Genomic DNA, 25,343 nt, shown 5'->3' on the forward strand with positions numbered 1-25,343 from the left:
GCACGCTTGTGGAAACACGATTACATGCAGGTGGTTTGTATTAGGAAAATGACGAAACTTCGCCACATGCAAGAATTCCCATTTCTTGGAAGACAAAGGCGTTACTGTGAATACTACAAAACGTGCAACAGAGTGACAAAATATACCACAGGTGACCCAAATCACTGCCCATGTACGTTTATTGTCGCCAAAATGCAAGAATTACAATTTCCTGAAAGACAAAGACATTGCTATGAAAATTAGAAAACCTTGCAACTGAATGATAAAATACCACAGGTGACCCAAATCAGTGCTCACGAACATATATTGTTGCCAGAACTTCAACTTCCCGGAAGACAATGACTTTATTATAAATACCAGAAAAACGGGCAACAGAGTCGTAAAAATACCACACAGGTGACCCAAATCAGATCTCACGTACATTTATCCTTATACCTTATAAGTTATATGTCATTAAATTGTAGAGTTTTGTTAATTTTTCTCAACACTTTGAACACAGGTTAAGAAATGCAGCCTGATGCAAAAACAAGGCCTTTTGATTATGACCATTAGGCTACGCTTGATAAGAGATCTGCAAAGAGTGTATTTGTAGTATACAGGAAGTTTTGCTTATAATAATGTCAATAGCTTCTAACCAACAATCTGAAGTGGTCACATAACGACGTCTGGTCAAAATGGTATTTTTTCGCATTTTTCATTTCGAGTGTAACCGACAATCGCTTGTGAATTTGGGATAAAGAATTCGTGCCGGTCGTACTTTGGACGCCCCCAAAGCGGGGAAGTTGTAATGCTGTTTGGTTGAACGTGCATGTTTGTTCCGAAGTCAATTGAGTCACTTGCCAATTCGTAGGATGCGAAACCGGATTTACGCATGTTGTTTTTTCCCAGTTCAAAATACACATGATTTTGCGACCGTGACAGATAATATAAGCGCATGCTAGGAAATGTATTCAAATTCCTGAAATTGGTGCCATTTTTAGTCTTCTTTGCATTTAAAAAAGAGCTTAAGTTTCCTACTGTCTCGTAATATGTTGAAGTATATGACAGGATTTTTGTGGAAACCCGTGGCTTTATACGAATATAAATCTATAGGACGTCAGTTGCTTTAGATAACAATACAATTTTCGAACAATGGAGTCAGTAAAATCGCTAAAATGTTGGATAACAACAGTTTTATTTGTGATTTACCTTCGGTCCAGAAATATAGTTTCTTATTTCAAAATATTTTTTAAAGGGCTTATTTGAAGAATGGCTTAATTATTTTACAAACGGCTTATTTATAATATACAGGGTTCCCGCACAATTTTTGTTTATAAATTCCATGACTTTTCCAAAACTTTTCAAGAAAAAAACAACAAATTTCCATAACCTTAATCGAAACAAATCGAGCAATTCCCATAGTAAAACTAGAAAAGAGGCTTTGGTATATGTAGCCAATTTTCCATACTTGCAACGAATATACAAACGTTACGTAATTTGAAATTCCCTAGCTCTATCTGGCATTTATAGGTGCCAAATTCCATACTTTTTCAAGGACTTTTGCAAAAGTTGGCTTTTTTCAAAACTTTTCCAGGCCTTAAAAATACAAATTTAAATTCCATAACTTTACCAGGTTTTCCATACCCGCGGGAACCCAGAATATACATTGACTAGTTTGAAACTGTTGAATTGATCACCCATCCGAACAACAATGAAAAGTCCTTGTGGCTCCTGTCTCTGACAGACGTAAAGCGCAACACGAAAGAAGATTTGCAAAAAATACTATATTTCACGACTTACACGCGTCGAGGCACTACGTGTGACGCCATCGAGTGACGTCACGAAAAAGTCACGCAAGTAAAATAAGACAGAGCGAAACGAAACGGCAAATACCGTACAGAAACATAGAAATAAAAATAGGAAATACGTCGAATGAGATTTATGTTACTTATTTTCCAGTGGGTCTATGAAACTCGTTTATCATAGTATCTGACCTTATTTTGGATATTTTAAAAATTATATGTAGGCGTAATGAGGAATATAACGGACCAAATAGACGTAAAACGCGACATGCTTTATTATTCAAACGTTTCGGCTGTGTGAGCGTGGTATCAGTTAGCGTAAAATGGGAACTATTATCGATGGAAAGTTAAAACCCTAAACCTATTTTAAGCCTATCAGGCACGGTTACGTAAAGCCATGTTTTGTGCTGGACTTGATTCAACCTGACAAAGAAAATGAAAGTACAGGGTTAGTGCTATTCTGAGTAACGGATTTTATTCGAAATCGATGGACATTTTCGACATGGCGATGTTGTCTTGCTTATGTAGAGACAATAATAGTTCATGCAGCTGTTTTTTGAAAACAGAATCTTATTTTGTGGGGGTCAAAGACATGGGCAGGTGATCTATTGATTGTTTAGTCGCTATGTTAAGAAGACACAGCCCCCAACAGATATTGGACTACACAGAATTGAAAACTTTAAAAATACATGGACAGTAAAATACCAAAAACGAATTCTGCCGCAAACAGTTAAATGAGTCAAAAAACAAACTGGCAACGAAGCAAAAAGGGAGTTGAATAGGCCAAGTCGTCACAAGACACAAGCTAAATGGGGCATATCGCGTTGCGTCAGTTCCATCTTTTCAAAACGCGCCACAAAGAAACAACAAAACTTACTCCAAAATTTAAACTTAAACAGCCTAATGACGCACTTCTACGCAAAGAGTCCGGATGCGTAACATTACGTGACCTCTCACGCAAAACGAATATTACGCAAATACGTCAGACGCAAAGGTCGTTAATTGAAAACATGTAATCATACGCAAAGGTCGAAAAGCCGTTTAAAGCGCTATGATGTAACACCGCGCCGCCCGATTCACAAAATGTAATATTTCACCACATAGAGGACTTCGGACCAAATTGAAGCTTCAAGTGTCGCCTAGTATGGATGTTCAGTTTTCAATGGTCCTTCCTGTCATTGAATGGCGAGGTCTTGGGTGTGTTTGTATGTGTGAAAGTGGTAAGCTGGTTTGCGTAACACAGTCGGCTATGTAAAAAGAGTTAATCTGTGGGTCGGACTTGTAGAGTGATTTTCTGCTGGTTGTCGAGGCACTCCTTCAGTTTGTCTTCGGTCATACTCATTCGCTGCTCCAAAATTGTCATTGTCTAAACACAAATTTTAACATATCATTACCTCGTTGTGGTTATTGTTTTTGACAAACTTGTGTAATGTAATTATCACGTTATCTGGTGCTCTAGTTGGTATTCATTATCTTTTTAAGCATTCACACAACTGATGAAATACTGCTTGCAGTTTTTGCATAAGTTTCTCACAAACAAAACGAATTTATTATGCCAATATGCTTAAGACAACTTTAAATCTAAATTTTTCAAATTGTAATAAATTGAGAATCCTTCAACCGTCAGGCCGATGTCTTTATCCGGAGGACCTTTGATATTATTAAATTTAAACCGCTAAAGAATTGCAATGCGTCTAATTTTAACATAAACTTATCTTAATTTAAGTCCTATAAAAAAAAAATTAATATGTTGGGCTGTCAGCTTCTGTGATACACAATACATAACTATATAGTTTGTGATTTAATTTTAATAGTGACATAAATATATTACGGACAAGATTTTTGTCGATATTTCCTAACACAAAAGTCGGAAATCCTCTTACACCGTAAAACCAAAGCATAATGCCAATACCCAACCAAGATACTGTTCAGTTTAATAACAAGACAAAAAAACGTTTTTGTCGAGGTACAAATTATACAAGGTGCGGTAAAAATCGTTACAGACAGCCCAGAACGAGTTCCAATCACGTCTGAACTCGGGGCCAGGAGATGTCTAAATTTAGCGATGCTTACCGCCATGGTGGAATCAATAGAGATACATTTGTATGGGGAAGGGTGGTTAGAGTTCAACCAGCAATGCTGTATATCTTGGTAATTGAAATGTCAGATTTGGGCGGATTGAGCCAAAACGGGAGACACCTCACCGACAGTGACGTGGAATAGACCGACCAACCCCTTCTGGTGAACATTGACTTTAACGCGGTCGTGTGGGGGCGTGTTCAGTGTTAAACCCGTTTTAACTTAACCGAAGAAATGGAAATGCGGGATTAAGGTTATTTTTGGTGACGCATTTTAGGATCAATCGATGCACGCTATTGACTGTTGTTGAAAGTTTGCTGCGAAAAATAAATTGTCATTTATCGATACAAGGCCTTTCCGGATGTGCAAATGCCCTTTTCTTAATGTCTTTGTATTGAATTTCTACGCAAAGAGGACTTAAAGAATCTAGGAACTAAAAGAATAATGCTATTAAACAGTGAAGTAAAAAAGGCTATTATTATTATTGAATTGAAAAGACATATAAAAAACAATTCAGGAACACCTCTCCCCTACAAGCACGTTTTAACTAATGGCGGATCTTTAAAGAGATCTTTGCGTATTTTACAATTATCGGAAAAACATGTTTGACTTGAACATACCTGTGTCAACATATCAAGTTGGCCGACGATCTGTTCCAAGGTGGCCGCCACCTTCGGCGGAATCTGGCGTTCCTCTAGTGGCGCGGTAATACTAGTGGCAAACTTCGATAGATCCGGATCGCTAGGGGCACGGTCGGTTAATCGCAGCTTGGTAGGAGATTCCTGGTGATGTGATTGATCCGCCAAATGACGTCTTGCTCGCGTCGCCTGGTCTGCTGACGTCAGATGTAAGTCTTCTAATCCTCGCTGGTAAAATAAAGGATTTAAGGAGTGTTGTTTTAAGGGTTTTGCGCTAAATCGGTGAATATTGATCGAGGTAGACAACATTGAACATGGCAGGTTGCAAGGAGTAGATTAAGTGCTCGGAAGCGTTTTTGAGATCGATATATTGGTGTAAATGCTGATCCTGCAAAGGTGATTTAAGACCCTTTGCAATGTAAGTCTTCTGAAAACATAACGTTATAGCGAGAGGACATAAAAAACTTGCCATTTGCGTTGCTAAGCACGGGTTTTTAGTAACTACTCGAAACACACTTTACACATGACAAATATTTTGCTTTTGAAACGTTTCGTATTAACGAGCGACATGTGATAACCGTACTTCAAATTTTAAAATGGAATACCCTAGCGGGTTTTTAGAATATCAAAATTCGGAAAGAAAACAAAGTGGGTCACATATTTTATTATGCGTCAATGTCAATGCTAAGATGCTTGTTGCTGCATCTTTTCTGCAAGTCTTGTAATCCTAGGTAGTTTTCAGTTTAATACACGCAGCAGTCATATCTGAGCTGAGACGATTCCTGGCACTCGATTTTATGAAATTCATGTGTGAAAAGATTCGCATGAGTATGTTGAACCGAACAGCGTCAACAAAGTTACAACAAATCGTTTCAAGTTGTACGTTTAAATAAACATATCTGTTGCCTTGACTCAACAATCTCTATTTGAAACAATAGGCAATCTGGCAAAGGGCTTAAAGTTAACTGTTGTGTTGCTTTTTAATCTTGGAAATCTGGTAACCCTACCTAAAGTAATCAGGATAAATTTTAAAAACTACAAGTGGGTCACTGGAATTCACGTGATGGTGGGTCACTTTGTCACCCGGAGGGTCAGTGGTTCGCCATCCCTGCCCTAGCTCATAGATTTGTGGACGAAGACTATAATCAGCCTTTTGGCAGTACATTTAAGTTTATGCAAACATCCAGTCATTAATGCCTAAGATTACGCGATAGGTATACTTTGCCCTAGCAGTATCGTCAGTATGTTGATAATGTGTTCATCAACTTACAAACAATCCACATGAAAACAAAAACAATTCCGCACAACTTACAGCGGGTTCAGAAAACATTGCAGGACCGACGTCCATCAGGGTTGGAGCTATGGACGCAGAAACATTGCGTGGTTCGGTCATAGCGTTGAGGGTTGAACTTTTTCTGGCTGGTGATCTTTCTGTTCCATTAACGTTGGATTTCATTGCCGATCGTGGCTGATATTCTTCAACCACCTCTTCAGAGCGAAGTTGCGAACGCGACGCAAGGGAACGACTCGGGTCCAGATTGTCAAAGTTGGTTTTCCACACAATCACCTTAAATTAAAGATTAGAGTTGCCTTGTGCTATTTTAACAGAGTAAACACTGATTAAAACTGAACGAGCTGCAAACGGCGTGTAGTTTGTAAATCAAAACACAAAACAAACTGCAGTTATTACTTATGTTTAAAAGCAGTTTGCTAGTCTTGAGGTTGCTTACAAGTCATTATTACTGCATGGGCACTCAACTAAATGCCGCAGTCCTTTGACAAAAAACTATCTGACAAATACGCCTTTACCTGCTCGTCGGCGCCACCTGACGAAAAATATTCACCGTTTCTTGAGAAGGCCGTGGAAGTCACTGGCTCCTAAAACGTAATAAGTTTATCAAAAGTGCAAACTTTATGTGTTTATCACGTTGAATTTTAAACTTATAGTAATAATTTCAAGTGTGTTCTGACTCTTAACATTTAGTTGACTTCAGTACCTGGTGGCCATGTAACGTGAAAAACAAGCGGCCCTCAAGAAGATCAAGAACTTTCAATGTGCAATCGTTTGATGCTGTGATGAGGTAATTTCCGCTGGGGTGGAAGGAAAGTTGATTGACCGGACCACTGTGAACTAAAACAATGAATAAATTGCAGGTTTAACAGTTGTCATTTGGTTTGGTCATGTTCTTTTATATATAACCTTAAACCCCAAAACCATGCAGGTAAGGAAATATTTTTTTAGGTTTTTCCAAACGTTTACTGAGCAAATGCAATTAAATTAAGAATGTAGCAATCAAGCAGAAAAGAAGTAATAACTAATAGCCACAAACAATAGACTATAAAATGTACACATTGCACAATGTGCTAAGTTTAACTTCAACTGCTTGTACCTTGATAATGCTGAAGCAGTTTGTTAGTTCTAATATCCCAGATTTTCACTGTAGCATCTGTTCCTGCTGCAGCAATGCAAGTTCCACTTGGATGAAATTCAACATGGTTTACAAAACCTCCGTGTTGGAAAAATGTATGAACACATTCTTTGCTGTTTCTAAATTATTACAACAGAACAGGAAAAAGTTAGTCTGGATAGACAACATAGCAAAATATAATTCACATTTGCACTCACCTGTCCCACAGTTTTACAGTTTTATCATCACTTCCTGAGACAATCATTCGGTTGTCTGGGGAAAACCTGAATTTTAAGGTGTTGGTTAAAAAATGCTTTCTTACCAAATGGATTTTTATCTCAGCAAGATCATACAATTGATAACAAAGTAGTGCCTGGCTGTTTTAAACAAAACACTGCTGTTGTGATGTTATTACAAAAAATTCAAAAGCTTTTTTTGTGCATATTTTAAGCATATATTAGGGCTCATACAATATCAGAACATATGCTGTTCATAAAATATCTTACTTGGCACTCCGAACCCAGTTCATGTGTTGTGTAAGAGAGAACTGGAACTTCTGTCTGTGCACCGACCACATTTTGATTGTCTTGTCATCAGAGCAGGTAAGAAGGTTCAGACCATCGGTAGAAAAGTTGACACTCCGCACTGTAGCAGTGTGGGCCTTAAACACCGTGGATTCCCCTTTTCTGAAAACAATTATGCAAGTGTGTTTACAAATGACAATACTTTCAATGCATGCCTTTTACTCAAGCCAACACCTAAAATGTAAAAACAATTTTGTAACACAAGACAAAAAAATTATGTTAAAAAAATGACGAGACTCACACGCTAGGAATCCACAATCGGACAGTTTTGTCCCGAGAAGCAGAAGCAACAAGATGACCAGATGGAGAGAATTGTACAGACAACACAGCATCCTAAAATGATTTTTTTAGGTAAACATGTTGTTCAAAGACAAGTGACCTGTTGTCATGGAAAAGTAGTTACCTTGTGTCCAACAAATCGATATGACCTCATGTTGGGCTTGAAATTCCAAACCATTAGGCAAGAATCCATTGAACCAGTAGCTTGAAAATACAACAACATTTGGTCAGCATTTAACCTGCTTTAGTTGGTTATATTTAGTCGCCAAGATGGCTGAGTGGCTAACACAACCACTTTGTGTGAACAAGATTGTGGGTTTTAATCCTGCCTCGGCAACTTGTGTTTCCTTGAGCAAGAAAGCAGCATTGCTTTATTCCAGTGGAACCAGATGCACATTACTCCAAAAATTGGAATAGAAAATTACTCAACCAACTTGCATCATAAACAGGCAGCTTGACTGTGGTTGCATTGTGGCTATTTAGGCATTGCCTGCCCACCGGGGGATAAAAATGCAACAAACAGCATCATGATATATCAATCGCCAAATAAGCATTGGTATAATTCAAATCTTCTTTTATGTGTATACAATACTTTGATTCAATTTGAACACTAAAGTTTTATGTATATATATAGTATACTGCAACTACAATAACATACCAAGTTGTTTCATGTTTGGGTTGAAATCACAGCTTGTTACAGTATCCCTGTGCCCTTTGAATTGCCTTTCCAAAGTTGGATCTTCCTGCAGAGGAACAACAATTATTTGTTGACTATGTGCCATCTTGTAAACACTAAATTTACAAAATGAAAACCTATTTACCAAACAAGTTTGTAGAGCTCTTCTGGCAAATGTAATTTTTATTCCGACGTTTTGACGTCCTATACAGGTCGTCTTCATCAGGGTAAATAACACAGTGTGTTATTTTACCACAGTGTTATTTACCCTGATGAAGACGACCTGTATAGGACGTCGAAACGTCGGAATAAAAATTACATTTGCCAGAAGAGCTCTACAAACTTGATATTATGCCTGGCAGCAATAGCTTATCTATTTACCAAACTTAACCCAAAAAATGTTTCAGATTTGATTAATAGACAATTTTAGCCAGGATCTATATTGCACATTTTGGGGTCACACTAAAAGCAGAGAAACAGAAAAGAGGGAAAAGCAGGAAATCAGCACTAAAAGCAGAAAAGAAAGGAAAAGAAGAAAAAAGGGAAATTGGTGTTTTCTAAAACAGGGAAAAAATAATTCCAGAAAAACAGGAAATGAGTAAGATTTCTTGTTTCATTACGAAAAGCAGAAAAACGGGAAATGTTTCTTTATTTGTTTTTTATACCTTTCTAATGGGCTACTCTAAAATACGCAATCTACGGCTATAAGGGTCAAGGTGAGGGATTGTAATACAAATAACTTTATAATTTAATTTAGATACCTTTTGGACCTAATTTTCTTAGTGTTAACATGTGGTACCATACAGTGCTTAGTACCACTTTCAACACATATGAGAATATTAAGTCCAAACTGGAAATCTAAAACTAAATTATAGTGTTATTTTTATTATAAACCTTTACCCAGACCCTAAAAGCCCTAACCATCAACATTTTATAGATTGCGTATTTTGGAGGAGCCCCTTTCTAACTCGTAAAAATCATTTGAATGTGATCTATTAGTGTTCTACATCGATTGTGTGTTGTGTCCAATACTGAAAAACAAGAAATGTTTTTTATTTGTTTATTTCCCGTCTTTTCTGTATTTTGACACAATCAGTGTCGGCTATTAGAACACTTTCGAATGGTTTTTAAGAGCTAAAACGGCAAAAAAACAAATAAAGAAACATTTTCTGCTTTTCGTATTTTAAAATCTTATGAAACAAGAAATTTTACTCTTTTCCTGTTTTTCTGGAATTATTTTTTCCCTCTTTTAGAAAACACAAATTTCCCTTGTTTCTGCTTTTCCTTTCTTTTCTGCTTTTAGTGTTGATTTCCTGCTTTTCCCGCTTTTCTGTTTTTCTGCTTTTAGTGTTACCCCACATTTTGTGCTCACAAAACTAGCAAACTATGGCAAAAGTGAATCAAACCTAGTCAATATTTGGCATGCTTACCAACATCGTCGTCATTTTGATTGGTGTCTGTCGATCTGAGACGATATTTTCCAAATTTTGTTGTTACAAATCTTATAATTAGGCTTACAGCGATCTACTGAAATAAATTTTGCACCAAGCTATTTCAAAACAACGTACGTTACGCGCGGGGGCAACGTATTCTCTTTGCTGGCGTCTAGCGGCGCTATAACAATGGTGGATAAAAATATTTTTTTTGTCCCAAAAATATAAAGGTTTTTTTCTCTAAAAACGAAGTTGTGCTATTAGAAATGTTTTCACAATATGTCTCTGAATATCTGCATTTTAGCTAATGTGCAAGTAAAGCCAACCAAACTTCGAAAAGTCGAAAGGTAACAACCAAAAGCAAGTTTACACTGCTAGTTGTTGATTTGTCGGCAAATGCAGGCTTCAGCTACTCGCCTAATACCTAGTTATAAATGGTTAATTTGTCCGAAAATAATTAATTTCGGCTGACTTCTGTGATCAACCACTGAAGAAAAATCCGACATGGATGAACGATTTTGTCAGAAACACAAAGTGGAAATATTTACTTACCAAGTAAGCTGCTTTGAGTTGCGGAAAGAATGGATGGATTGTTGTTGTAGGACAAGGTCACAGCAGGTAAAGGTACTTAAGTTAAATTACCAAATAGGTTTTGTGGAATGTACTCCAATAGTGCGACACCATAACGTGAATTTTTTGGAAGAATCTACCTTAAAACTCAGATTAATGTAAAATATTTTGTTGTGAGAAAAACAAACACAAAAAGTACTACAGAGTTCGTATTTACAGCTTTTGCAATGATAAAAAATGGCTGAGGAATCTGAAACTGATGCCATTCCAAAATCAGAAAGTAGTGCTATAAAAGATGGAGAGAATTCAAGCTCAAATAGCACTCCGCGAAGTAAACGGAACAACATGTCAACCAGCGAGATAATGTTTGAAGGCCAATGGGAGGAAGATGACATGGTGGCTCTCTCTGGAGTGGCCGGACAAAGTTTTCAGAAAATACACACAGCAGCGGATACAGATGAAGATCTAAACACTCGAAGAAGATTGGAGGTAGAATTGGCCAATGACGATATGCTGGACATGGACATCTCAGAATCTGACTTGGATGGTGTGATGACACCAGAAGAGTTGCTGACTCCCGATGACATTGCATCGTCTGTTGATTCCCCACAACACAACTCTGGAATTGATTTGGAGTGGGATAATGATACACCTGTGTTGCAGCCTACAGAAGAGAGTGTTTCCCCACAGCCTGTACATGGATCTACATGGAGAACAGTTGTAATTGGTGATAAAAACTACAAGCTGGACTTGTCAGCAATCACCCCATACAGACAAGTGTTATCCCATGGTGGATATTATGGAGAAGGTCTGAATGCAATCGTTGTGTTCTCTGCATGTTTTTTACCCGATTGTAATGAAAAGGATTATCGCTACATAATGGACAACCTGTTTTTATATGTAGTGAGCACACTTGAACTGTTGGTGGCTGAAGACTACATGATCATATTTTTTAACAGTGGTTGCAGAAGGAGAAATCTTCCACCTGTTAATTGGTTGAAAAAGTGTTATCAAATGATCCATAGGCGCCTTCGTAAAAATCTCAAACAGCTGATTGTTGTCCACCCATCTTGGTACATACGTTTGCTGATTGGCTTTTTCCGCCCATTTATCAGCTCAAAGTTTAGCAAAAAACTGCAGCTTGTATCAAACCTACACAAACTTGCAGATCTTGTGCCATTGGACAGTGTTGTTGTGCCTGATGCAGTCCAGCTTAGTGACATCAAACTGCAACAAAAATTTAAAAAAGACCCCTCAGTTGTGAATATTTCGTCTGGGCCAAGTGAACAATCCTCGCCAGGTGAATTTCCAAGGTGATTTAGCACTGTGATAAACTTTATGTAAGGAATTCAAAATGTTTCTTAGATACAAGTTCCTTTAGCAATAGATAATGTGTCTGCCCTTCTTGCATGTCTGATTTGCTTGTTGGTCTTTTCTTCCCTCTTTGTATAGTATATCTATATACACACACATTCAAGAGATTTGCACCTTTGTGTCAACTTGATAATAATCCAAATAGAAGCGTAGAACTTTATTTTGTGTACTATATTTGCTGGTGTGCATTTCTAGTTGAATTCAAATATCCTACTATATCCAGACATTTACCTACTTTACACAAGATTCAAGATGTATCATAACCATTTATTAAGACTAAAAACTATCTGCATTTCTGCAAATATTACAAAGAGTTGTTTTTTTGATCGTATTATTTATTACGAAAAAGTGAATGTGATGAATTTCGACCAAATGGTGTAGTGCAGCTTTTAGAAATAGTGCTCCATTCACTGTATGTTTGCCACTGTTGCTTACAAGTCAGATGTTTTTGCGTAGATCAACTAGTTGATATATATACCTTTATAGTGGTCAAACCATTGTTTTTTCTTCATTCATAGCTTCAGCAAAAGCCAGCACAAAATAAGGTTCAGTTGTCACACAATGTGATCATTTAAAAAAGGAAGTATAATACACAAGTGAAGTTTGTTAATGTTGATTTTTATTCTGCATCATCACTGATCTCCACTTTGAATGGTAATTGTTGATGACTGGGGAGACTGAAGAGCAATCCCTCTTCAGGCATTTCTCCTTCATATTGCAAGGAAAGAATCCATTCCACGATTGTCTTTCTGCCGACTTTGCTTTTTTCCATTTCAATCTTACTAACATTTGTGACACCAGAAATCTACATAAAAACACTTGTTTTATTGAATGTTTTAAAGCAGGGTACTTGTAAAATGCAGTGGATGGTATGGTATGCACTCTTATACACTCTATACTCTTATAGCACAATATATCTATCCAGTTTTTGTATTATGTCAGAACCTTGTATATGCACAAAACTTAAACCCAATCCAAGTGTAGAGGAGCCAAACCACAAGCCAAGCTTTAAACCACCACAACAAGAAAAAACCATACAACCAATGCTTTATGCCAACTAAAACAGTTTACAACACAAAACTTTGTCAGTTATCAGGAACAGTTACTACCTGTGTTAGCTGATTTCTGAGTTCATCCTCAGTTATCCATGCAACCTTGCGGTTTGTTGCTTCTATGTCAGATTCATGAATGTTCATGGTGTATTCCTTGACCACCGATTGGGCTGCTGCTTCTTCTGTTTGAAAAACATATTAAGCGGTGCTGTCAAAAACAATTTTTGGTCATTGTGAATAACTGCTATAGACTAATGCACTATTGCAGGGGTGGCCAGACCTGCTTCACGCTCGAGCCGCAAACAACATAATTTAGTTTTAAAATAGCCGCAACACAAAAAAAATCAAAAAAACGAATTCATTCACTCACAATGAAGTGTAAGCTATCAAATAATGATTATATTGTTGTGTGGTGATACTGTGAGTCTCCACCTGGGCAAGGTGTTTGAAATTAAGCTGATATGGTGGGAAAGTTTGTGCTTAGCTTCGTAATGACGTTTCAAGTTACTAGTTTTGTAATGATTGAACAAAGCTCGACAGATAAGACACACAGGTTTAAACTTTGCAGTTATTGCTAGTAGAAGCTGCAATACAAATGTAAAATGCTTTTAATGTCAGCCCTGACTTAACAGCTTGAATCATTTGACTACAATGCACAATAGCACGCTTCTGTACAAAAATGTTCTTTTCGGTTGGTTTTCGGAATGTACATTGGTTATGACAAACAGTCAGTCTATTGTTAATACGTGATAAAATGCATTGTTTTATCATCTGGTCAAATAACTGCAAGATGGGAACGCATGTGCAGCATCAAAGAGCCGCAATCAAAGGCTCAATGAGCCGCATGCGGCTCGAGAGCCGCAGTTTGGCCACCCCTACACTATTGTTTGTGATGGGAAATTGTGTTTTAGTTGAGCAACAATTATCCTTAATAGTATGCAAAGAGAGCAACTTTATAGCGTCTACTATGACTCTATGAAGTCCATTCCATTAGGTTTGTGAGCAAAAACATCTTCTTTGCCAAACATATTTTAGTAGCTTTTCTTATAAACCTGGTACAGAAGCTGATGTAAGAAAACTCAACGATTTATCTTTGCAACAAAGTACAAGTTTTACAGTACTGCTATATGGATATTTTCATTAAATCTTGTTGATGGATTAACAAATGATACGACTGCTCTGTTCTTTAAAAGCTCATCTAGTATTTGTAGAAGATCTTGATGTGCATTGCTGGTTGGTAATTAAACTGCAAACACTTTTTCAAATAGTCGCTAACCCTAGCTTTGCATTTTCTGTGGTTTTACATTTAAACATAAACAACAAAACAATTCAAAAAGACTTTCAAACTTTCTTGATTTATAATATTTACTTTAGATCTTTTTGTTACATGCCCAATTGTTTTTTTAACTGCTTTAAGTTTTTATCAAAATCTTTTAAGAATCAACCAAGGCTGCCTTGTAAAACAACACACAAACATGTAACTTACAAAAACCCAAACTACATGTTAAACAAATATCTCCATACTTAACTAACATCCTGGCATTAGGTTTTTTAAACAGAAATACTTATAACATTTAAAACTTTGTGCTGAAATTAATTAAAACTGCCACAATCAACATATTCTGTAAGTTTAAAAGAAATTGCAACTCATCTGAAAAATTGTGTTTGTTATACATAGCTTACAAAGCTACATCATGGCAACATGTTTGAAACATTAACACAAGTATATATAAAAGAAAACATCTAACCTCGTCAACAAACATCTAAACTCCCATGTATTTAAAACAGTTCTGAACATAATATGTATTAGTCCTTGTGGTATAAATTCTATTGCATTTGTTCCACAAAAACCACAACCAGGAAACAAAAATGTGTAATGCTCTGAAACCCTCACTCAGACACTTTACCAACCAGCAATGCACATTTCATCTCTACAGATACTCCTGACTGACAAATCACATATTTTGTAATCTCTCCTGACACTGGCCTTCTTTCTCTCCCTGTCAAGAGCACAAAGCAACTACCCACCACCACCACCTATCGCTTCCTCATTTTCAGTTTGTTCTTCCTCTTTACTTTGTTCTGCCTCTGCGGCAGCGGCTGCTTCTTCCATGAGAACCTGTCAGGATTGAAACACAAGTTAATAGAAGCTAAATGGGGAGGTTGAGTTGATCACCAGCAGTCACGGACAGACTGAAGTGAAGCTTAACAGAGTGTTAAACATGTTTGGGTCCACTTTATGTAGGTTTGTATCAAACACAAGGGCTAACAAGACAATGATGTATTTTAACTTGACATTGGACTGTTTACACTAGGACAATTTTAACCTCCAATGAACTTTATCACATAAAAACCTTTTCAAGCCTTTTCAGCAGCAAAGTTTTAAGACCAGTTGATTTTAAACCACGTTTCTCGAGGTTTGCTTTCAGCTGGTTGACTTTCATTTTCCGCAGATTATACAATGTGGCCTCCATGAAACCTAGAAAAATAGTGCCATTGTTTGAGCATGTAGTACTTTGTATTGTGATCGGCTCCTATGTACTAACCATCGCCATCCTTCTTAACTTCGGGAGTGATTAATGCTTCGCTATCAGAATTATAGTCACTTGACTGACTTACATGTCCATTCTGTTCAGTTGAATCACTCTGCTGAAATAAAAATTACTCATAACGGCAAAAAAAACAAATCAAATAGCTTTAAACCTACATTGTTATCAGTTAAGCAGTGGAGTTACCACAAAACACTTACCTTTCCAAGTTAATGTTCCTCCTAAAGAATATCTTGCTAACTTAAACTATTGGTTACAAGCTGTCATCAAACAAAAGCTACTAACAACTATTAATAGTCGATTGTTGTGATTTTACATGATGGTATGCAACTTGGTAGCTTTTGGACAAGAAACTGTTTTGCTATGAAATGTTTCACCAAGCTTTATCAAACAGTGGTAACTGATGAATCTTCTAAGTAACATGGACTTTAGACGTTAAGTCAACATTTTAGTTGAAACTTGATGGTTTTTACCTGTTCAGGGATTTGTTCCATTTTGGGAACTTCTAAACTTTCCCAAGTTTCTGGGACCATATTAATTTCATTTTGTTCTTCATCTGGTTCCTTTTTAACATTCACTTCTTCTTCAGTGGGTTGAGAAGGATCATACACCTCTTGGTTATTGCCTAAAAATGGAAATATTTGTTTTTGAAGCCTTAGTGCTGTGGTTCTCAACCGGGGAGGAATTTTAAGACTCGAGGGGAGAAATTTGCTGCAATTTTTACATGTGGTTTTTAAATAGACACTTGGGGAACAAGGTGGTAAAATACCCAATTGTAAATTATCTTTGTATGGTTGAGCATCTACCATGTAGTAAATTAGGGCGGAATTCATTGAAAAAGGTTGGAAGCCACTGCCTTAGTGTAGTGTATGTTGTATATACTTGAAACAGTTGAATCTTCTGGTTCAAGTTTTATCTGTTTTGCAGGTGTTTCTTCTATTGCCTCCCCTTTCTGAGAGATAGCAGCAGTTTCTGCATCACGCTTTCGAATTAAAGCAGCAACCTGTTTTTCCGACAACCATTTCTGCAAGAAAAAACATTTGTTTAGATCAGTGGTTCTCAAACTTTTTTATTGTCGGGGCCAAATGGTATTTTTTTAAGTGTGTAAAGAGCCGCAAAAAAATGAAACCTTGAGAAAATCACTAAAGATTATTACTTTGAAAGCTAAAATAGCAATGTTTGGTGGTTTTCTGAGGTCTGGTGCGAGCCGCAAAATAAGTAGTTGGGAGCCGCATGCGGCCCCGAAAACCGAGTTTGAGAACCACTGGTTTAGATATATTGTTTTATGGAAAAGCTATTGCCTGCCCATGCGCATGTACAATCCGTTATGATTTAAGTACTTACTGCAAATTTATCATAATGTGTTCTGGACTTGCAATGTGTCACTTTGGCTGAAGCTTCAGAGTTGTAGAACTTATGGCAAATTTTACAGAAGAATCCAGAAACAGCAATCACATACTTTTGACCTGTAATAAACCTTAGAAATGAGAACAAAGTTTTTCAATCAGTTGCAACAACTTGTACCTAGTGGAACTTCAGCATCGTAATCTGGCAAATCAAATGTTTCAATTTCTTCCTCTTTATCTTCACCTGGTGGCAAAATTCCGTCATCTCCCTGTGTAAATAAAACTGTTAGTAGTGATAAACTTAATGTCAATAACTCTTACTGCAATTATAGTGCGTATAAATACTATATTAAATTATTGCTCTTTTTTGAGTTTTACGATAAACATTTTGCAAGCATCAACCCAATTCTTCGCATGCAAGTTAACTCATTTGTAGCAGTAACAATACATTTTGGTCAATTTTAGATTCCTTGTAATGCTAGAACTTTTAGAACACCAATTGATTAAAAAAGTAGGCTGGTCGCATTTACCTTTGGGTTGTTGAAGTCAGGCTTCTGTACATCAGTTCCTATAGCTGGTGCTGGAGCTACTGCAAAACAAAATATACATAGTTTCTGAAATATACAGTTTCCACTTCTATCTATCTGAAGCAAAGTACCTGGTGCTGGTGGCAGTGGAGCAACTGCTTGCGGCGGTGATCGCCGTCCAGGACCTGGGGGACCTAAATGGCAACAATAAACATTATGGAAACTAGGGATGTGCCAAAATTGCAAATGTTCTGTTTGGTCGAGCACCGAGCATCTCACGTTAATGCTCGGTGCTCGGCCGAGCACGCTCGGTGCATTATGACGTCACAAAAAATCCCCTTTCTACCTTTTAGCTCTACAAGGCCTCTTACGTCACCAGCGGTGTATTAAAGCTGTTACAGGCCTCAGAAATACACGTTTTTCCACAACCTAATACATTTGAAAAATCATTTGTTTTTGTACATAGACACCCTTTCGAACACTAGTTACCTAAGTTAGCAAGGCATGAATATGCAAATATAATGCTCGGGTCAGTTTGTGCAACTGCTCGGCCGAGCACCGAGCATCAAAAATAGCGATGCTCGGTACCGAGTACTAGGGTTCTGGCTCGGCTTGGCGCATCCCTAATGGAAACACCAGCTAATCTATTTAGTTTGTATTAATATTTCACAGCTAATGCATTTTCATCCATTTTTATCAGCAGTTGTTTTAAAGAATTGTACCCTATTTTTCTTCACAAAGAGGAAATAATTATGGGAGGAAATATTTAAAGAGGAAATATTTTCTCAGACCTGCTGCAGGCGGGGGAGGTTCCCATCTTCTATCCCAACTTCTAGGTGCCTGAGGGCCCCATCTTGGGGGTGAATGCCGTCCAGGTGGAGGGGGTCCTCTGTAACGATCCCATTCTGGTGGTGGAGGCATCCAGCCCCGAGGAGGACTTCTTCCTCTTGGTGGACCATAGCGTGGAGGACTTCTCCTGACCTAAAATATGCTTTTTCTTATTGTATGTTTGACAATGAACTTGTTTTGTTCAAATAAAACACACCCAATGAGGAGGTGGGCTAGGGCTTCGCTTTCGCCACTCTGGAGGCGGGGGGCGGTGATATGATCTTGGTGGAGATCGTCGTCTAAAGTCCCAAGGGCTTGGTGGGCGATCTCTTCTAGGACTCGGTGGCTTTCCATCTGCATGAGGACTTCTTGGTCTATGTTCATTGCGACTTCTAGGGCTGGGAGATCTCCGGGAAGGTTGGCGGTCCTTATGTGGACTTGGTGGCCTTTGTGGTTTTGGCATTTCCATTCTGGGACTTCTTGACCTTGGCCTTTGATGCACTCTAGGTGGGCTACCGCTCCTTGGAGGACTGTGCCTTGGTGGTGATCGATTTCTGTAGTATTCTTGCCATCTGTACCAATCTGGTGGAGGGCCTTTGTAATGCAATAAAACAGTGTAATGAAATTCATTTGTGGCAAAAATATGTTTTAACCAGTTTTAATCTTGGTAAAGCATTCAGAATTTCATACATTGCCATAAAGACCATTTACGTTTCATCGATCAGACCAAACTACTTTCATGGCTTAGTTAGTTTATCACCTGGTGATCTCCTATCAGGTGGCTTTGGCATTGGTGGTGGTCCAGCAGATGAACCTAAAATTTAAAGTACAAATAGGGGTTTTTATGAGTATACCTTCTGCTCATACAACTCATTATAATTTCTTTGGCAGTAAAACTATGAAGTAGACACAAAAACAATCTTTGAAGGGTTGCTATAAAAATATATCCTGTATGTTGGACGGCAACAGTATCATAGCAGTAAAGTCAGTTCACAGCACTCTTATCTTACCCTTATTAAAGGGTGTACAAGAAAAGATATATTCTGACCTTGCGGTGGTGGATGGTACCAGGTGCCTGCTCGTGGTGGTGAATGCGACATGTTTTCAATGAATACCTGCTCTTTGGTTTCAATTACACACAGTGGTGCAGTCTTAGTATCCTGTGGGCTTGCGTTTTGCTCACCTATACATTTTATAGATAGCTTAGCTCATGATAATATTGCCAAAAAAATATCAATAAAGTCTGCTTAAACTGACTCTGAGATTTTTACACTGTACTCTTCTACACTAACATGGTAATTGAAATATGCTACACTGACAAAGTTTAAAAATAAATTCTAAATTGAAACTAAATTTGAAAAATATTGAAATACCTAAATTTGTAACTTAACAACAAAACTTATTTTCTGAATGAAAGTAATAAACTCCACTGCAAATTAGGGATGTATATTTGACGTACTGCTTGAATTTTGTTTGTATACTTTTCTGACTGTGCAAACACTTCTGGAAAGACCTCTTTGATTGCCTGTTTGGTTAAATTTGGAACACAACTGCCTGGATGGGTCAGGGTTCAAAAACATATTAACATCTAGCACTTCTCTTCAGTTCCGACTTAATTAAAAGTACGCTGTAACAATAAACACTTAAAACGCTTTATGATTTCGATTAACAAAATAATTGCATTATTAGAATCTACCGATTGACTGTGCAGTAACAAACTTGAAGCGGCTTTTAATTACATCTTTCCTTGTTTTCCTGTTGACCTCAATTGGTTGGACTTTTCTGCCAATACAAAATTACAAATACTCCCAAAGCATTGCACGTGGTCTCGCAATTTTCCAAATCTTTTATTCAGCGACTGCTGCGCAAAATCTGAAAATAATATTATTTCCCAAGTCCAATGAGAGAAAATACCATAGATTTTTTTAAATTTAAAGGGTTTTGTCACAAAACAATGTAACTTCATAAGTTTAATGGTAAAAATAACGGCCCAAACGTTTGAACAATAAAGCATGTCGCTTTTTCCGTTATTTTTACCATTAAACTTATGAACAGATCCGTATATAGTGTTCCAATGTAACTTCGTTTCCACCGTTTGGATCTTGGTTAATAACACCTTTCTTGTAATATCAGACATGAGCATTAAAGTCTGTGCAAATATATCATAGCGTGGCTAATGATTTGTTGCGTCCAATGAATTTTATTATCTGTCTCAAAACAATCAAGCAACTGTAGCCTACATTGCATCTAACAAGCGACACGAAGTTAGCAGATATTTTTTTGTCATATTACGTGAAACCATTTTACGTGTGGTCTTTCTTTAATCTAAAAAAGCACATTTGAAGCCACTGGCTCCATGTTTTCCATCCTTATATGTACTACTCCATTCGACACTATCGCTGTGATAAACGCGTGCAGCCTAGTTGTTCAACTGGAAATTGTTTCCTGGGGTTCGAACTTAAAGAGTGGCGATCGGAATCTTTAATGCTGTATGTTGGTTAAGCGCTTCAGTCCATTTAGCGAACTGTTGGCTTGGTTAACTATCTGGCTACTCGGCTACATCTCAACTAGAGAATCAGCAAAATACTCCAGTCCAAACTTTTATTCCCAAACCGACATTGCTCGGCAGCAATGCTTGCAAAACCAAAACGCGGGGTTCATAATTACCGTACTATGCATGACAATCACATTTTGCCAAAAGCTACTACACAAATCGCACTCAAACCAGACAGAAAAGTATGCCACTTGAAAAGGTTGGTTCTGCTCATCAAAAGGTAAGTCCAAGGGTTACATTGTTCGCTAACTTCCAATTCAGTGTGGCGCCAATTCAGTGTTTACATGTGACAGGCATTTCAGTTGATTTGCGACAATAAATAATCACACAACTTGTGCAAGGTAGCAGCTTTTTGTGAAGTCCGCATTACCGGCACGCGCATTAAAAAAACTTTGGTCACGTTATGTACACAACTAAACGGGCGCACACGGTGGCAACGCTCACAATAGGCGTTTTGCGATAAGATAGAGACATATCAATCAGTACAAGGCAATAGAAAAATGAACACCGCTTTTTTCGAAACAATATGGCACGCTGGAAGTCCTACGCCGGTTCAACACAATTGAGTCTTACGAAAGTTTGCCAGCAGCGCCCATGGAAAGACCACAAGCTAGCCAGAGATAGATGCCTTCAGAGGAATAGACATAGAAAGGCGTCGATTCGGTGAAAAGACCAAGTGCTGGCAACTGCATTGAATGGCGTACTGTTCCCGTTGTACGCTTAGAAGAGCAGCGTGCTCATTCCTCCTACTTCGGCTTGTTCTTTCACGAATATCTCGAAGTACTGGTAGATAATGGTAACAGCAAGCAGGATACCGGTACCCGAGCCGATGGCACCAATGAAGTCGGCCATCACCGACAGTGCGCCGATGCACAAACCACCGAAAGCGGCGGCAGTGGGGATGTACCTAAAAGTTTAAAGGAATGTTGATTGATATTTTGTTTAAATGCTTTTTACAATGTTGCTCAACAGTTTCTGAAGTTCGTTTGATATAACTTAGGGGCTTAAAAAACTAAAAAGAATGTATTTTCACACCATAGGATATTTTGCAAAATGAAAGCAAAAATGTGTTGCAGATTTGGGAAAATTATTTTGCCAGTTTAAAAAAAATTTGGCTGATAGATACCTGTTGAGCTCATGAATCATGGACTTTTCCCTGTGTCCTCTCATCACCATCTGTTGCTCTTTCAGTTGCTTGGCAACATCCTTTGCCGCTGAGCCAGAAACTTCAATCCAAGTCTATAAAAATGCATATGTTTGACAAAAAAGTATAACATGTATAGTCAGTAAAATTAGTTCTGCAAGTCAGCATCCAAATAAATGGGCATTCATAAAGAATGAAATATTGTTTACCTTGGAAAAGAATGCACATGATCCCAGCATAAACACTACATAGAGCATGGCATGAATAGGATCTGAGAGCATCGCCATGAAAGACTCTGGAGGTGACAGATAATAGCACAAACCCCCTATAGGGTAAGACCGAGCAGGTCCACCACCTTCAACATCCTGTAAAAGAGAAAGCCACGTTTAACCAACCTCAAAACTAATCCCAGCAACTCAAATTGAAAGTGTACATTTTTAACTAAGCTTTTTTTGTACTTACCCCCCATACTCCAAGCAGGTTGATGATAAAGTTTCCACGAAACCTAACAGCAAGCATTTGTGAAATGATGTACAAGTTGGACACAAGGGCAGATTGCAAGATAATTGGGATGTTGGAAGTGTAGAAGAGTTTGATTGGGTAGCTGCTCTGCTGGCCACGGTATCTTGCTGACTTGATTGGCAAGTCGACTCGGAAACCCTAAATATAGTCGAAAAGGTGGTTAAATGTGTTTTTATAATTTTATTCGAATGATAAGTAACAGAAATGCACAGGTATATTTCATGCCAACTTTTTTGGTTCATGAAAATCCCCAAAACTAAAGTTGGGATAAAGCTGAAGGACCTTTATTAACTCTTTAGGATATTGTGGTCATTTATTTGGGCACTTTAACCTGTTGAACCAAAGTGGAACAGTAAATTCCTATATTTAGCATCCAAGTGCGAAAGTTTACTTTACCTGGAAATATATAACAACAGCAAACACGAAGACAGTGGCCATGAGGTTCATCAGGTTGGGAAGGTTTTGTCTGTAGAAAGCTTCACGAAGACCCTTTACTTTGTCAGCACGTGTAGCAAGAAGATGGAACAAAGCAATAACGGCTCCCTCAAATTCAGTACCTACAAGGAAACACATTTGTTACAAATGCATTTCACGGCTAACTGTGTTCGCACATATGAAATCAGGTAAAATTTTTGATTAATATGTTTACCTTTTCCAGTGTTAACAGTGGCCGGACTGAAAGCTTTCCATACAATTGTTTCACAGATATTGGTTGCAATAAACAGAGAAATACCAGATCCAAGACCATAACCTTTTTGTAGAAGCTCATCAAGCAAAAGGACGATCAAACTGGCCACAAATAGCTAGAACAAAAAAGGATACATTAAACAGAAACATTTTTTACTAAATATGAGGTTCAAAGAAAAGCTGTTTTTTAAGGTTCAATCTGAGGAACAATTTCTTCTAATTTTAAACAGTACCTGTATAACAATCAGCAAACATATTCCAGCTCCCATTTCAGATGGCTCTCCATACATTCCAGTCATCACATAGACAACAGCTTGACCAATGGTAATCACCATACCAAAAAGCTTTTGAGCACCATTAAAAAGAGCTCTATAAAGTAATAGTATTACTTATTAACAAACTAGAAAAGATCTCCCAAAATAACAAAGTTTCTAAATTGGAATATATTTCTTACCTGTCTTTTGGGGTGTCGCCAACTTCAATCAGTTTAGCTCCAGCCAAAAGCTGCATAATAAGACCAGAGGTGACAATTGGTGAAATACCCAACTCCATCAATGTTCCTCTGTTGGAAGCCATGATTACACGCATCCAGTAGAATGGATCAGCTGAATCAGAAGACATGATTCCAAACAACGGAATCTGTAGAAACAAATAATTGTTGATGTTTCTGTTTCAGTCTTTTATGTAATACACAGAATAACATTATGAACACTTACCTGACAGCAGACCAAGAAGATAAACAGAGTAATTGCAGTCCATAGTACTTTCTCACGGAATTGAATCTAAAACATAAAACATTTTTGAAATTTCTCGATAGTATGGTTTGCTAAACAGTTGTTATTTGCGGAAATATATTTTAATACTGTCGAGTATTCATAAAACGGTTTGCTGAAATACATAACATGCACTACAAAAATAATATTTAATACATATTATCTGTTCTGAATGTGATAAAAGAAGACAGAACAAATAATTACACTTAGAACACTGAAAGGTTAACAAACTTTTAATGATGAACTTCGCAAACCTATAGAGTTATTTATATTTAAAATAACTGCACAAACCTTCCGTTGAGGCTTTTCGATTTCCGGCAAAATCACACAAAAAGGCTTGATGATCTCCAAGAATTTCACTACAAAAAACAAAAACTGTTAAATCTTGACTGTTAACCATTACTGCAGTATCACATCATTACAAAAAGAAATTTCTAAACACGTAACATATTTTGATGAAAGAATAAAAAACACAAATATTATGCATACACTTTCTGCCTTTTGCCCATAAATTTAAACGTACCTCCCATCTTGCAGTCTTCAGTTGTTACTTGTTACTTTGTAATACTCAGCTGGTAAGCAATCTGACACTGTTCTCCGCTTCTTTCAAGTAAACACGTAAAAATATAGTGACGTCGCTGCTGTCGACTTGCGTACAAACTGCCAGCGTGTAACCGGCTTGAGAAAAGAAATCGAACTCCCTCTATCGCCGTAAGCAGGAAGCCGTCTCGGTCACGTGACTAAGAGATACACGTCGACGCTTACGTCACTCGATGCGCTTCGCCAGTTTCCAAGCCGGCAACTGGTGACATAGATATCTAATCCCATTTAAAATGGTCCTTGCCAATCTTTTGGAACCTATTTTGGATTTTCTTGGCTATTACTTATATTGCTATTACACTGCAAAGGCAGGAGGGTAAAAGTTCCTTGGCTAACAATTCAGTAAAAAATATATATGTTCAGCAAAGTTTGATTGAAAATCAATACACTTTTAAAATCTATTTATCGCGCAACTTAAACCAAGTACAACAAGTTTGACCGTTGATATTCTTTCGTGTTCGGTTGTAGTTTGGCCTTTGATGATCTTTCGAGTCCAGTTGTATAGTTGTTTTTGATTTTCAGTAATTATTAAATCATCAGTTAATATAGCCATTAAACTGATATTTGTTTCCTTATAAATGCTTTTGCGTAACCATTTGTTACATTCAATTAGAAGTTTGCCTAAAGGAACATATACAACACACAGCAATTTGATATCAAATGAGTGGCGCCCCTGTTTGTGTTTGACATAGCAAACTTCGCCACAGACAAAAGCAAGTCAGGATGGCCGAGTGGTCTAAGGCGCCAGACTCAAGAACGATCGTTCTTCGCCGCAATGCGGTGGTTGGGTGTTCTGGTCTCCGAATGGAGGCGTGGGTTCGAATCCCACTTCTGACAAACTTTTTTCATTTTAGTTTTAAACTTTACAAGATAATTTTGTAATGCTTATCAAGAAAGCTGCTTTTTTTGTATCTCTCTAAAAAGCAAGCAAAAATGCTG

General features: G+C 37.6%; 4 protein-coding genes and 1 non-coding gene across 11 annotated transcripts; 2 read left to right on the top strand and 3 right to left on the bottom strand.

Annotated features, from left to right (window-relative positions):
* Positions 1 to 1,744: 1,744 nt before the first annotated feature.
* LOC145223025 (uncharacterized) lies at positions 1,745 to 10,050 on the bottom strand. The gene is made up of 12 exons (XM_080089314.1): positions 9,876 to 10,050; positions 8,428 to 8,512; positions 7,894 to 7,973; positions 7,732 to 7,823; positions 7,413 to 7,592; positions 7,125 to 7,190; positions 6,889 to 7,046; positions 6,496 to 6,629; positions 6,308 to 6,376; positions 5,811 to 6,065; positions 4,481 to 4,726; positions 1,745 to 3,147 (listed from the first exon to the last, which is right to left on the bottom strand). The coding sequence occupies exons 1-12, from the start codon at positions 9,888 to 9,890 to the stop codon at positions 3,043 to 3,045; spliced, it is 1,485 nt and encodes a 494-aa protein (XP_079945440.1). The 5' UTR covers positions 9,891 to 10,050; the 3' UTR covers positions 1,745 to 3,042.
* A 292-nt stretch (positions 10,051 to 10,342) lies between these two features.
* Positions 10,343 to 12,184, top strand: LOC145223027 (protein prune homolog 2-like). 2 transcript variants are annotated; one of them, XM_080089317.1, is made up of 2 exons: positions 10,343 to 10,502; positions 10,668 to 12,184. In XM_080089317.1, exon 2 carries the CDS (start codon positions 10,686 to 10,688, stop codon positions 11,763 to 11,765), a length of 1,080 nt encoding a protein of 359 aa, XP_079945443.1. In that variant the 5' UTR covers positions 10,343 to 10,502; positions 10,668 to 10,685; the 3' UTR covers positions 11,766 to 12,184. The 2 variants fall into 2 exon arrangements, with proteins under 2 accessions (XP_079945443.1, XP_079945442.1); XM_080089316.1 differs by having other exon boundaries at positions 10,343 to 10,496.
* Positions 12,137 to 19,960, bottom strand: LOC145223022 (uncharacterized). 6 transcript variants are annotated; one of them, XM_080089310.1, is made up of 16 exons: positions 19,821 to 19,960; positions 19,173 to 19,307; positions 18,885 to 18,938; positions 18,342 to 18,718; positions 18,088 to 18,277; positions 17,428 to 17,490; positions 17,300 to 17,358; positions 16,948 to 17,038; positions 16,768 to 16,889; positions 16,306 to 16,447; positions 15,897 to 16,048; positions 15,421 to 15,523; positions 15,229 to 15,353; positions 14,903 to 14,993; positions 12,932 to 13,056; positions 12,137 to 12,627 (listed from the first exon to the last, which is right to left on the bottom strand). In XM_080089310.1, exons 2-16 carry the CDS (start codon positions 19,222 to 19,224, stop codon positions 12,442 to 12,444), a joined length of 1,932 nt encoding a protein of 643 aa, XP_079945436.1. In that variant the 5' UTR covers positions 19,225 to 19,307; positions 19,821 to 19,960; the 3' UTR covers positions 12,137 to 12,441. The 6 variants fall into 6 exon arrangements, with proteins under 6 accessions (XP_079945436.1, XP_079945435.1, XP_079945434.1 ...); XM_080089309.1 differs by lacking the exon at positions 19,821 to 19,960 and adding an exon at positions 19,584 to 19,764 and having other exon boundaries at positions 17,300 to 17,355; XM_080089308.1 differs by lacking the exon at positions 19,821 to 19,960 and adding an exon at positions 19,584 to 19,764 and having other exon boundaries at positions 15,421 to 15,520.
* Positions 19,961 to 20,711: 751 nt separating this feature from the next.
* LOC145223026 (protein transport protein Sec61 subunit alpha) lies at positions 20,712 to 24,572 on the bottom strand. Its single transcript, XM_080089315.1, has 11 exons — positions 24,328 to 24,572; positions 24,096 to 24,163; positions 23,748 to 23,813; positions 23,486 to 23,670; positions 23,265 to 23,400; positions 22,994 to 23,147; positions 22,741 to 22,901; positions 22,285 to 22,482; positions 22,032 to 22,187; positions 21,805 to 21,917; positions 20,712 to 21,585 (listed from the first exon to the last, which is right to left on the bottom strand). The coding sequence occupies exons 1-11, from the start codon at positions 24,332 to 24,334 to the stop codon at positions 21,399 to 21,401; spliced, it is 1,431 nt and encodes a 476-aa protein (XP_079945441.1). The 5' UTR covers positions 24,335 to 24,572; the 3' UTR covers positions 20,712 to 21,398.
* Positions 24,573 to 25,121: 549 nt separating this feature from the next.
* Trnal-caa (transfer RNA leucine (anticodon CAA)) lies at positions 25,122 to 25,241 on the top strand. Its single transcript has 2 exons — positions 25,122 to 25,159; positions 25,196 to 25,241. It is a non-coding gene; the product is annotated as a tRNA-Leu (tRNA).
* Positions 25,242 to 25,343: the final 102 nt, after the last annotated feature.

Source organism: Phallusia mammillata, chromosome 4 (assembly GCF_965637545.1).
Source record: "Phallusia mammillata chromosome 4, kaPhaMamm4.hap1.1, whole genome shotgun sequence".
Taxonomy (NCBI): domain Eukaryota; kingdom Metazoa; phylum Chordata; class Ascidiacea; order Phlebobranchia; family Ascidiidae; genus Phallusia; species Phallusia mammillata.